The 14004-nt window shown below is 40.5% G+C and overlaps 1 protein-coding gene across 2 annotated transcripts in view; it reads right to left on the bottom strand.

Annotated features, from left to right (window-relative positions):
• Positions 1-13672, bottom strand: part of cdk6 (cyclin dependent kinase 6) — a 45904-nt gene extending 32232 nt beyond the window's left edge. The window contains exons 1-3 of one of the 2 annotated variants that reach the window (XM_015042939.1): positions 13437-13672; positions 12222-12568; positions 5721-5856 (exon numbers count right to left, since the gene is read on the bottom strand). In XM_015042939.1, the coding sequence (XP_014898425.1) occupies positions 5721-5856; positions 12222-12445 (360 nt within the window). In that variant the 5' untranslated portion in view covers positions 12446-12568; positions 13437-13672. Of the gene's footprint in view, positions 1-5720; positions 5857-12221; positions 12695-13436 lie in introns of those variants that run through there. The other variant, XM_015042940.1, reaches the window with a different exon arrangement.
• Positions 13673-14004: the final 332 nt, after the last annotated feature.

The raw sequence follows: 14004 nt of genomic DNA, 5'->3' as shown, positions 1-14004 counted from the left end.
TACTAGTCTATGTTTAAGGTTCACAGCACACACCAGATGTTTGGTGTTGAATAATTGTTTACATGTGCAGGTTTGAGTGATTCAGGATGAGCTGTTCAGTTTGAATGCTAGCAACAGGTATCTTCAAAAACCCTCTGAAGCGGTGTGGTTTCTGCTGCGCAGCAAAGTATTCGACAATAAAAAAGGCCTGAAAGGCAACAACTTAACGTGTGAACTTCAAAATAAAAGCTAAGACAGTCTGGGAGTGAGAGAGTTAACGTGAAGAGGCCCGTGTCTTTTCTCATCGACTGTGGCAGATGTTTGATAACTGACACACACACACACACACACATACACCAGCGTCAGAAAGAGGCCCCTGCTTTGTGCAAGCACAGATCTCTGTTACTAAGCAGCTGTCCTTCTTTAGTTAATTGGTGCTCGCTTTCTTTATATGCCCAAAATCTGACCTCAAACGGCTGCAGCGTAGGCAGCACGTTCATGACAAACTTTCAAAGTGAATTGCTGTGAAAACGAATGAACAGTGTCGAAACCAGCTCAGACTTGTCCTTTTGAAACCGAAATACTCTCAAACAGGTCCGACACCTATAAACAAATAAGTTATTACAGGTAGTTTTGACAAAGCAAAACCAAAGAGTTCAACTGATCTCTCTCGCTCTCTCTCCCACAGTCTCTGTAATCTGCTTTTCTTCAAGAAACACATTCTTGCTACAGATGTACACCCCGTAAACCACCTCAAAGCTCAGCACCAAGACCCCACAAGTGACATGGACCTGAGCCCACAGCTCTATTCAGTAGTCCACCAGCTGGCGTGTGAGTCAAAGGAACTGGGGTCTGCGCACTCAAGCAAAAATGATCAGCAAATGGTACTGGGCTGGCTGCTGTTTTGGTCACACTACGCAACTCTGGATGTGAAGATTGACGTGCTGCTATACACAAAAAACANACAGGGAAAAAAAGTGTGATGTCTNTATTATTGTATGTGTGTTTTCACTGGTCTGTGTGCTGGCGTGTACACGCGTGTGAGTGTGTGTTTGTGTGTGTGTGTGTGTGTGTGTGTGTGTGTGTGTGTGCCCCCCTTCCAAGAACAGGATGCAAAAACAGACCTTCCTTTCTGCATCTCCATCCAGCCATGACCCACAGAGAAGGGCAGCAGACAGACAGGGCCGTAGGACGGAGGCAGGCAGTTGGTCACTTTGTGTGCACGCGTGTTTGCGTGTGTGTGCGTGCATATCATGGGGGGCTGACACAATAGCATTCCCCCACCCATCAGTTCCTCTCTCCTTTAAATAGTCATTTCACCGTGCTTCCTTTCAACAGCATTTCCTCGTAAACACTAATTATCTCATGAGTGTGACTCTGAAATGTTAACAATCCAAGTTTTCCTGCCCTTCTTTAAAGAACCACTTACAGTGCCTTGCAGAAGTATTTCTATCCTTTCAGCTTTTCCACATTGTCCCATTACAACCACAACCTTCTATGCATTTTTTTTAGCATCTTTATATTGCAATAGACAAACAAAGTTGTGCATAATTAACTGCAACAACGACCCTAGTCAAATGTCTTTTGTAGCCTCCCAGAAATTTTATCCCAGGATTTCTCCTTCCATCTTCCTGTGACCGGCCTCCCCACCCCTGCTGAAGAACCCCCACATAATGATGATGCCCCCACCATGTTTCACAGTGGGATGGCATGTTCACAATGAGACGACGAAGTGTCAATTTGCAATCTTGTATAATGCAAGTCAAAAATATGTTTGGTTGCATTCTCTACATGCAAAACGGCCCTCCTTGATTCAGTGATTGCTTTCTTTCGGACAATCTCCCATGAAGGACAGATCTGTGAATTGCACAACTTTTACGTATCCAGAGGACAGATTCTTTCACCTGGACTAAGCTAAGAAGAGCTCTTGAATGTTTCTCTACATAATGTTCTCCTGTCAAGTTTTAGATGGACGACCAAGTGGCGGTACGTTTGGAGTCTTGTGAGATGTTCAAATCTTTTAAAAAAGTTTTAGAGTTTGGTTTACTTTAAACGTTTTCACAACTTTCTCTCCTGACCTGTCTGCTGTGTTCCTTTGTCGTCATGACGGTGGTTGTTCATTTATGTCCTCTAAAAAACCTCTGATGGCATCAGAGCTGTAGTTGTGCTCACATTAAAATGCACAGGAGTGGACTGAATTTATTAATTAGGTGACCTTAAAAGGCAGCTGGTTGCATTTTTAATAGGTATCAGAATAGCAAGTATCGAGCACAAATTAATTCAACGCTTCACAGATTTTTCTTTGTAAGCATCTTTGCCCACTTTGTGTGGTTTGTCATGTAAAATCCCAACAAAACATAATGAAGCTGTCGTTGTATAATATTGGTTACATGCATTTTTATTGGTATTATGTCTAACAGCACGGTTAAAGGTAGAAAAAAATATTTGCTTCATCCGATGTGGATTTTTGCTTAAGACCTAAAACATCGCTAATGGGAAATAAAAACAGGAGCATCATTAGACCCTGAATAAATAAAAACAGGAACAGCATTTTAAAAAAATAAAATAAAATCAGCCCACTGCAAGAATCAGTCAAAACATGGCTCTCGGAGGTCCCCTCCTTTTCTGATGCAAATGTACCAGAGGCAGCCATATTGTTTATTGTAGTTTGGCACAATATAGGACATCTGCCGGTTAACGTTAGTGTAATTCCCTGCCCATGCTTCATTAACCTCCCCCTTCTCGGGCCCACAGAGTGTAGCTGTGGAAGCTTGGACGATGGCAGCCGAGGAGGGTGGGCGAGACCCAAGCGCCGGCCCGGCTGAGGAGAGCCGAGCATGGGGCAACCCGGCTGCTTGATGTCCTTCCAGCTCATTTGATTCCTGGAGGAGGGCCTCTTTCATCAATGACCATGTGGTGGGTCTTGAGTCTGAGTGGGTGGTGGAGGACGGGGGGTGCTGAAGTGGACAAGTTGGGCCGATGTGGGGGTGTCTCTTGCGGAGGATGGATGGATGGTTTTGTGGAAAAATGTGGGGGTTTTTTTTTTTTTTTTTTTTTTTTTTTTAGTTTAGGGCGTTTGGCTCAACGCGTTTCTTCTTGGTTGAGTGAAAACATGTTCGCATATTCAACACCGAAACTCAAACAGGAACTAATAGGACGACCGAGTCAACAATATGTTGTCAGATGGTACAGCCAAGTGCAACTAAAGTTGTTTGGGAGGGGGCAGAGAGTAATGGGGTCACTTTCAGGTCAGTGTGCAGTGTCCACTCTCCTAGAAATAACAGGACTGTCTATGATGTGCCGACACTTCTCGTCCTTTTGTCTTCTGAAGACTCCAGATAAACAGATGCTGGGAGAAAGCACAAGGAGGTGGGTGCCCAATGAGTCTTCATACTGCAAAGACAAGTTGTCTGACCGCTCCTCTGTGCTGAAAAATCTTTCTTGCACTTCACCCAAACTGAAATAGTACATGCATGAATTTAAACGTGATGATGTGTAACTTTACAAAATGGAAAACTACAGCGTGCCATGCAGCTGGGGACTGCAATGATAGGGTTAAGAAAAAAGGCAGGATTCAATCTTTTTTTTATTTCCCTTCCTTCCTTGTGCCATCTTCCTTCCCTTTTGGTGTTGATTGTATTGTGAAGATTAGATTTTGGTCTCAAAGCAAAACAGTCAACTTTTGTCCAAGTCCCTTAAAAACTGTAAGCACTTTGGTCTATGGTGCAAAATTTTCTGCTGTACGGATCAGTAAGTGTTAAAAATAACTGTAGATAAAACTAACATGGTTTTGGACACAACATTGTTGTGCCTTTCGGATCCAGAAATCCCCAAGTGGTAAAATAAAGAAACACTACATTCAAGAAGCAACTTAGTGAGCTTGCATGGTCATACGCAGAGCAACCATACAGACCTAAACCAATCTGCATCTTTTCTAAATGAGTGCTGTTGTAACATCTCAGGACGGGGAACATGTGCTCCTTTCAGCTTCACAGTGATCTTATGACTGTTTCTTCAAAGGTGCATTCCTGCCTTACTGAGCTTTGATGCAAAGGTTATACAGTAAGGGTATACATTACCTGAGAGAAGGCAAGTTTAAAACATCCACGTTGTTCAAGTTAAACTCACAAAGTTAAATATACTTTACTGGCACATATCGATGCATGTTAGTGCTCAGTTCATAATTGGAACAAACAAATTTCTTTACACAGTTTTCAAATTTTTGCAGAAAGCCTTTTTACCCTCAGTAAGAAGCTGACACCGTCTCGTTTCACCAAAACAATCATATGTTTAAGGTGATGTGCAATATTAACTTTCTATGCAAGCAAACTGTGTTTTTCAGGTAGTCGTGTATCCCCTACATAGTTTGTTACAAAATGAAAATGGGAGTACTTTTATGTTGTTTTTCTCAAACAATGGTAATCTTCCTCCACTTTTTCCATCATGGCAAGATTTCTGGGATGCATGATTGATATTTGTTCTGTGAACAGACTCTCATCCGAGTTGTGAATCTCTGCAGCTCCTCCAGAGTTACCCCAGGTTTTCAGTTGTGCCATATTATTTCCAGCTTCAGTTGATTGACTGACCAATGCTCACGAAGAGCTTCTAAATTTTTAATAATGTTGTATAATTTGACCCTGACGTAAACATCTCCACATCTTCATCCCTGAGTTGTGTGGTGTGATCCTTCGTCTCTGTTATGCTATTTGTTCAGTGATGCTCGCCAAGAAATTTAAAAGGCCCCCAACTGAACAGTGGTATTTATATTGAGGCCAAGATACACTGAGGGCCATTGTGATCACAAAACTTAACAATAAACCGATACATCCAAAGAGACTTCGTATCAACGATCGGGATTAAATTCAGTTAAAGCCTCCGGCGCAAGCCACCTGAATCATCTGCACTTAAACAACATTTCTCGCTGACAGAAAACGTTCACACATAAGCCCGGCCCTCAGGTGACAGTCGGCGGTTGCTATGCTGCTAGAAAGTCTCCAATTTAAATTCGACACTCCGCACTTCCCAGGCCTCTTCATTCAAACATAAATAATATTCATTTCCAATATTGTTTGGTGCACATCAGCAGACCTCAGGGGGAGAAACCTGATAAACGAATGTTTAACAGGGAGAAAGGGGATTTTTTTTTTTCTTGTCAGAGAGGTCTAAATAAAAGAAGGCAGTAATTGAGAAAACAAGATGGAGGCTAACTCACTTCCGACCTTCCAGCAAAATGTAAGTGGAAACCTCTTAAATGTGTGGGTTTTTTTTTTTTTTTTTTTTTTTTACAAAAGAGCAGAGATCTCCTGGTAGGTTTAATAAAACAGCTGATAAAAACATTATTCTGACTGATCTATTTGGTCTTTTTTTTTTTTTTTTTTTTAGTAAAAAAGTAACTGTTCTCTAATTGTTCTGTCTCCATCTGTAAGAAAGTTGGCGGGCAGGGTCAAAATAGAGTCTGAAGGGAGCCTCTAATTTGGAGCCCATCTGCCACATGTGCTACTCTTCTGATGTTAAAGGAAGTCCTTCATGTCTGCTGTGACTTTGGTCAAGAAAAATTCTCAGAACCAAAGAGACATAGCTGTGTTCAACCAGAGCTGCAGCCACAGGGGATTAGCCCAAAGCTGCTTTTATACTTCAAACGGAAACAGCGTAGTCCTTTAAATTGGGCATCAGTATAACTGTACTCTCGAGACACAGGTGCACGCCCAAATGTCACGAGGTTCTAATGGACGATGGTTTACCTTAATGGTCTCAGGTGGTACGCCGGGGTCAGGAGCCTTCTCCAGGTATGTGGTTAGGTCCTGATCCACATGCTCGAACACCAGCGTGAGCTTGGTTTCTCTGTCAGTCCGAGAGACCGTGCAGACGTCGAACAACCTGCACCAAGAGAACAAAGGGAAAATAATCACTGACCACCACCGCTATAAGGACGGCCACATTATTGAAAAAGTAGCTTGTCTTATTAAAAAGAAAACTTATTTTTTCCTTTCTAAGTTAATTACTTGCAGGGTTTCTACATTTCTACGTTTTTAATACAATGGATGGAGGCAAGCATCATATTATGTTTGCTGCAGGAGGGAACGGCACTCTTAGTTTGGCATCTTTAGGAAATAATCTTGTGATGAAATGAGTTCACAATAAAATATTAGCACAGTAATCGGTATTTAATCATCAAACCTGCAAAGATCAAAGACTGAAAGGAAGATGGATGGACGACAAGAACAGACAGATAAATCGATGTACAAATAAAGAGACACTGACAGGCTTTGTTCAACTATTAATAATTAAAGCATCCCTCAGATTAAATATTAATCTTGTTATTTATTTAAAAGAAATCAATCTTAAAAATTAATCCTCCTAATCAAAGTACAATCTCACTTAATACATAAAAAGATAAAGAGATTTTGGTACATCTATCAAGTTATTACATGTATTATAAATGATTATGTTTATTATTATTCCAACTAAGTTTTTATTTTCCAATTACTAATAAAAACAAAACAAACAACTGATATCGCTTAAAGATCTATGAACGCTGAGATTATAAGGTCTCTGATTTCTCTCTGGAGTTTGCATTTAGAGATGAAGAGAATTATTATTTGAAGTCAGAAGTAATCGTGTTTATTATGGACTCTTAAAGTCTATCTCAATTTCTAAAGTATAAAAAAAAAATCATTCGATTTAAGGGAAATTTCGACAAGTATTTCCAGGGATTCAAGCAAACAGCTTGAGTGGTAGCAGCATATAAAGGCCTTAAAAACATATATTTAGAGTATCGGGATTGTCTGCAGAATTAGAGGTTAATCTGACAAGATCTGAAGTCATGATGAAAGTGTAGTGGAAGTAGATGTAAGTAAATAGTCAGACCTGGAATGGATGGAATAAATTCAAGAGGTTACATCGATGAACGACATTTTAGTAATTAGAACAGGTAATAGCATCTGGAATTAAAATTGTCATCCATTTTTTCTATATTCAATAAAACATGGGGAAAAAAAACTTCCAAAGTACTCCAGACAGCCAAGGACTATATGAGTCACTGTGTTTACAAATTATTTCAGATATTAAGTACAGAAACAACCAATATTTCAACCACATCTGCAATAAAATAATAGAAAACTTTATAAGATGTTATGGCTTATGCTTTATGTAAAGAAACCAGCCTGGATGTGGGGAAGATATGCAATTTAAGTTCTAACGTCAGGAGTCGATTTTCGGACGACGGTGCCAAGGACCAGTTGATCATGTCACTGCCAACACAGTGAGTTTTTCCTCAAAATATGAGATTAATGAGACAGTAGTATCTCACTGCAATAATAAACTCGCTGCACGGAGCTAACCCAAGAGTTCAAAGCGCTAGTCATGTGACTGGACAGAAACGGTGTCCGATTGGTCGAGATTAATTTAAACATCTTTCAAAGATCTATCTGAATCTTGACTTTCTGTTGCATGTTTCACCGATCCTGATAACGATGCGGTGATTTTGCAAACATATTAACTGTCCAACCTTAAAGATCGGTGTTACGAGGCTGGATATGTTTTTACTACACATCCAGCCTAAGCCAAGAATCCCGATTATGTCGGCAGACCTGCCAAAGCCAGCTTTGATGAGAAGCTGGAAAAAAAAAAAGAAGAAGAAAAAAGCTACCCAGTATGTTCAACTCAAAGGGTTGGGGTCTATAAACAGCATTCCTCACCCAGCACTATGACAACTCCTCAAACTCTGAGTAGTCTAGAAAAGCATGTTGTCTGTAGATACAGCAGAACTGGAAACTTGCACCACAACAATACAGAGGATGTAAAACCGAATGATGGATCCACATATGACATCTCGTAGCTTATAGTTTCACTCAACATTGATAAAGTCATCTTTCTTTTCTGCACAACAGCATTGAAAGTACCACTGTTGTTGCTTCTCTGCTCATCTGTTTGCCTCTTTGAGATGAAGACACCGACAAAGCCACTGCTGCCATCAACTGTGTGCTTTTTCTTTAAGATAGGAGATACCGCTAGGTCAGCGTATCCATCTTTTAAATGTCTGATCTGTCTGTAAAAATCCCCATTCAGTCCCAGCAGATGTCTGCTCACACTGAGTTGAGTTCTGCTGGAGGTTCCATCATTTTAAGACAGCGACATTCCTTTTCACTGTCGCCACATGCTTAACCAGGATAGAGAGAGGCTGCAAAGGCAGAGACTAAGATCACTTTTTACCAGCTGGCATAAAGCGAATCTAGCTGCAGTGCATTGTGACTAGGATCAAATCTGAATGCATGTAACTGAAGATAAATTTAGGGTGCATATGAATAGATTGCGCCGATCTGACATAGTGGTGCATAGATAAATGTAACAGTCTAATTAAACATGTGACTAATTTGAAATCATTTTTGAGCGGTGTTAAGAAATTATATTAAATTTTGCTTCTTTATCTTGAAATGTTGTTGACATTCAGTGAACAACAACATTTCGAAGCCGGTTAAGGATTAGTGCAGAGGAAAAAAGTGAGACTTAAAAATTCTCAATGAACGGCATTACTGGATGTTTGTGGTACATATATGAGCAATAAGCCAAACATAAAAATTAAAAATATGCTATGATGGGAATAATCTTGTAGTCTCTTCGTTTTTGGATCAACTCAAACCAATTATCTCTTTCTAGAAGCTTTCATCACATTTTGTCCTTTGAATTTTGGGGTTTATTGCGTCTCACTACTGAGATAAACTAAAGTTGACACTAATAAATTTGTACGTGTCATAGTATTATTATAGACAACTATAAATTGGCAAAAGTTAATAAAAGCAACTCCTTACCTAACTATAAACGATGTAATTTTACCGTTTGAATTCATTAGATGCATTTGCGACATCTCACAACAATGTACTGAATTCTATTTGCTTTCCAATCCGACTTGGTAACTAAAAGGAATCTGACACAAAATCCTTCATCATCTAACAAGGCAACATATGGGTCCCGTAATCAGAGCATGGGGACCGATGGAATCCAAAAAAAGATGTGATTTGTTCGAGGTATTAGTGCTGAATATGATGTCATTCTGGAAGGCACACTCCTTCTGTAGTGCTGGGGTTAAACACCCCTCACAGCTTGGTCGTTGGAGTACAATGGAAGCTCTCAGCAGACTCCGAACATATGGAATAAATAATGGACCTCATTACAAACATCCAGGGTTTGCCTGGACTCCCACACTTGCCCCACAACGCATTTTTCCAGTCCTGAACTGCGGGACAATCTTGACAGGTTAGGACACGAGAAGCCTTTAAAAATCTTTTACAGGTATACAAAATGTCAAATGTATAATTGAGCATAGAGACGAAGAAACATGCCGTTGCTTAATCTGACTGATTTACTACAAAATACGTCACTTGGCGTCTCTGTTGACCTAATAGGACAAAAAGCCTCCATGGTATTAGTAAAATAAAAGCCTACAATTATCCTCCAATGTTTACGGATACGCTGGAGATTTACTGTTGGAGGCACAAGGCCACCAGCCATGCCTCTGAAACATTCATTTAGAACTTCCTCTTCAATCCCACGGCTCTTAATATTCCACAATAAAACAAGCACAAGGTCAGACCTTGGCCTGTGCCAATGTATGACGCAGTATCTGACTACTGCCATGAGAACGAATATAAGACTGAAAGCAAATGACATCTGTTTGGAGAGCAGACAAAAAAAACTAAGAGATCAATTGCTCTTGTGCCGCTCCAGTAATCATATCTATTTCAATTAGAGTCAGGTTTGCAGAGTCAGAGCTCAGATCCTTTGTTTACTGCTGCTACTTTTTCAAGAAAAAGGTTACAAAAGTAACATGAATGGAGTCTGTATGCATAAAGACGACAGTTTTATTGATGTAAACTATGGAGGTGTGAAACAATCAGTTAAACAACAATTTGTTTTGCAGCTTTGCCAATTCAGAGCCCTCCTTTTATATCTGTGCATCGCCATTTCACCCCTTCGAACTTCCTTTTTATTTATGCAAATAGACAAAGTTATATCCATGCAAATAGCTACTGTAACACGGGTCATTTCACTTTGATGTTTAGTATTTTGTACAAATTACTGGGATCTGTGGAGTTGTATAGAATTTTGAAACCATTGGCGTCTCTCCACTTCGTTGGCTTTACCTTTATGAATGACCGCCCACCCCCGAACTTTTCGATGGCTTTACAAAACGATGTATTTTGCAGAGCCTCAAAGGTTTTTTCCAAATTAGAAAATCTGAAAAGCATGGTAGGGGTTTTTCGGTGGCAACATGCAGGTGTTTGAGGAGTGTGCCAACAAACAGGTTTTCAAAACTAGTTAAGATGCAAATGGGGTTCTAACAGCCAATTTACAAAGGTGCGACATGGAAACTTGAGACCAGCAGTGCACACAACATGGAAATTTGCCCCCTGAATAGAAAACATCCAGTCTTCAGCTGATGTCAAGTCACAGTCAGTATTTGCAAAATAGTTTGACTTTCAAGTGAAAAAAGCACGTTCTATTCAGAGTAGACCTTTCAGAACAGTTGCAGATTAGATGGCGCATCGTAGTGTAAAGTTTACTCTGATTCCCCGATTGCCTTTAGAAGTCACATAATCAGTAAAGAGAGTCTACTTACAGCATGCATAATTTTATCTGAATAAAATTACAACAGGTTGCACCTTCATACAACGCTCTATCTGTCAGAACGTGAGGCTGGCAGCATCATACTGTGGAGACACTTTTCGTTAACGGAAATGTTGATCAGAGTTAGCGGAAAAGAGGAGAAAAGTTCAGGAAGAGCATCTGTAAAGGATTGCAAAAGACTTGAAACTGGGCTGCAGGTTCACCTTCCATCATGTCAACAACCCTAAACGTAAACCTAGAGCAGAGGTCACACAAGACTTTTTTTCTTTTTTTACTGTCATTTTGATTGACAGGGTCAAAAAATCCTGTCATAACCTATATTTCAACTTATTAATTTTTTAAAATTATAATAATGACATGCTCAATAGTAATTAGTTTTCATCCAGTTTAATGTTCAACCCAAACAAGCTGAAGAGAGAATCCACGTCGCGCCATCGCACATCAAGAATGTTTTCTCCACAGTGACAAAAAAATAAAAACAAAAAAAAACATTTACTGTGGTCCCAGTAACTATAAACAATCAAATTAAGTTATTGTACTCAACATATGAACAGTTGACCCGCTGTGGCCTAAGCGCACAGTCTTACAACTTCCTCCTGGTCCCCATTGACCTGAATTGCGCACCACCTTGTGCATAATCAAATGTCTCAAGGAGGATTGCTGCAGAGGCTACTCTCATAAGGTCTTGGAGTTTCGCCTTGGACAGACGACTTCTCGTGGGGCTTTTGATGTTGTCATAGAGGTTGAATCTTCGCTCTGCGGACACACCTGAGACCGAGTGGTCAGGGGTGTGAATTTTAATCTGTCAAAAATGACAGATGGCCTTCAGATTTTTCTGTCATTGATTAAAAACAAAAACAGAACAAAAAAAAACAACAAAAAAAAAAACAACGGTTAAAGATAGAAAACATTCGGTTATGAATATGCCTGAACCAAACATATTCATGTCTTTGAGTGACTCAAAGTCAAACCTAAACACACCCTGAATATGTGGCAAGACTTGCAAATCAATATTATCATCTTCATGAGTGTCTTAGTAAAGAAGATTAGCCAATATTTTTTTCAATATATGAGTAAAGCTGGTAGAAGCAAATGCAACTGCAAATGCATACCACACTTTTCAGATTTGCATTCACAAAATGCTTAGAGAACCACATATTGTTTTCCTTTCACTTCTGGATAATGCGTGGCTTTGATTTGATTTCTCACTTACATTTCTTCCAAAAATATTAATAGTATAATATAATAGATTAGTGTTTGTGATTTAAAAAAAAATGGCATGAATGCATCTGAACGGTGATGCACATGCATGTTGCTATTTAACTCGCTGTTTTTTTTTTTGCACCGAAAAATGACAAAGTTTGACTTCTCCTTCATAGCATTCAGCGCAGACATCCCACAAAGGTCATATGAGACCATCAAAAAGGAAGTAGCGTTTGTCTAGTGTTCACATGCAAACTTTCCTCCCCGGTATCCCTAAACCCCCGACCCCTATTAAAACAACATGCAAACACACACACACACACACACACACACACACACACACACACACAAACAAATAAACAGCCAGACCGGTACCCACCTCTGCCTTCCCCTCTCCCCCCCCCCAACTCACTCACCTTACAACATTGGGGTGCTCAAAGGCCTCCAACTGCCTCAGTACCGCCACCTCCCGGATAGTTGAGAGAGGCATGCCCTCTTCCTCCGTCTGGACACGAACTCTTTTTAGGGCTACAAAGCGTCCCCCGTTCTTCAAATCCCTTGCCTTGTACACTTTCCCGTATGCACCCTCTCCGATCTCGGCCACAGGCTCGTATTGAGTACCAATACTTTCTTTGTCCATTTTTGCTGGGTTTTTTTTTTCCTCCCTTGTCTCTTGTTGAAAATGTTACGGGGAATCCCGGCGAGGGTGACGAGCTTTCTTCACAAAGGCATACTCACAGAATATAGTTGGCACATGCAATGCCTAGACGACAGAGACACACAGATGGAGGAAGAGACCATCTTTGTCACATTTGGTGAAATCAAGCTCCAGGTGGGCTTTAACAGGACTGTCATCATGTTTTTATTCGGACTATCAGAAAAAAAAGCGACTCTCCGTTGCGTTTCCCAGCTTCCACTCCTCCTCCTCCTGTTACGCATTACAACTCATGTCCTCCTACTAACAGAAAATAATAATAATAATAATAATAATAATAATAATAAAAAATCTAAATAAGCCACCTTTAGCTCACACATTGAGGTAGTTTTGCGTTAAATAAACTGTCTCGAGCACTTATCAATTAACACCGCGTGCAGCGTTGCAGAACTTCTGTTCACGTGAGTTCACTTGCCGTCTTAAAACAGATTAAAAACATGGAAAACACAGAAAAAGAGACCGAGTGCAGCACACAGGAATGTCTAGCGTTAAAAAACGGACACAAATATAACTGTTTAATATCCGTCCGTGAAAGTTTCTGTTTGAGGAGAAGCCAAACTGTGAGCACGTGCTGCATTGTTTTAACTTCCTACAGCAACAGTCCATTTAAAACGCATCAAAACTCACTTTTACAGCTCCAAACCACTTTAAATGCATAAAACAGAGTGTCTGCTTAGTTTTAATCATATTTCCATTAGCTTCCCTTGCTTCCTCGAATTTTTTCTAATTTATCTGTGCGCGCACCCTAATATAACCCTAATATAAAATGGCCTAAATTATAACAGATTTGTAAACATGCATTTGCTACTTTGGGATGTTATTGTTAGTGAAGTGTTTATTTTTAGCATCAGACAGCCGTTCATTTTAGAAATTCTGCAGAAATATCCACGTCTATTATTATTATTATTATTTTTACCTTATTTATGGCAGTCAGTAAAATGTCGTGACGTCGGCATGCCCAGTAAAATGCTGAGGAGGCATTCGAGTCTCGCATAAAACTGCTCCATCAAACGCATCCCTGTCCACTTTCCTCCATGCGGGGGCCACACAGGTAGTTGACGTCGCTGGCTCTAACCCCCCATCCCTTAGACTGCACCAGCCCCAGCAGAGGACTCTCAAACAAGCGAGGGGAGGGCTGGAGGAGAGAAAAAAAAAAAAAAAAAAAACAAAAACTTGCGCATAGACACTCTTTGCAGCTTGAGTGGAAGGAGGTGTGGAGGGGGAAAGGGGTGTGTAGGATTGCTTTGGTGGGTGTTTGGTGGACGTGGTGGTGGGGGGTCATAGGACAAAGGCAAACGCGTGATATAGCCCTCCAAAACCACGCTCCTCTCTTGGATTCGGATTCGCTTCTTTTCTTGTCTTGCACATATCCGCGGATGGGCCCATGCAACTGCGGCCCCGCACGCCCGTGTGAGCTACGTCTTTGGCTGGCTTTCCCACGCCGGCTGAATGTGGCCTGACCCCCTTCAGAGAGGTTTGACACG

This window comes from Poecilia latipinna, unplaced genomic scaffold (genome assembly GCF_001443285.1).
Source record: "Poecilia latipinna isolate Pla-1442-1.1 unplaced genomic scaffold, P_latipinna-1.0 Scaffold609, whole genome shotgun sequence".
Taxonomy (NCBI): domain Eukaryota; kingdom Metazoa; phylum Chordata; class Actinopteri; order Cyprinodontiformes; family Poeciliidae; genus Poecilia; species Poecilia latipinna.
Note: the sequence above shows the minus strand (reverse complement) of the source record. Positions and strands in the feature narration are given on the sequence as shown.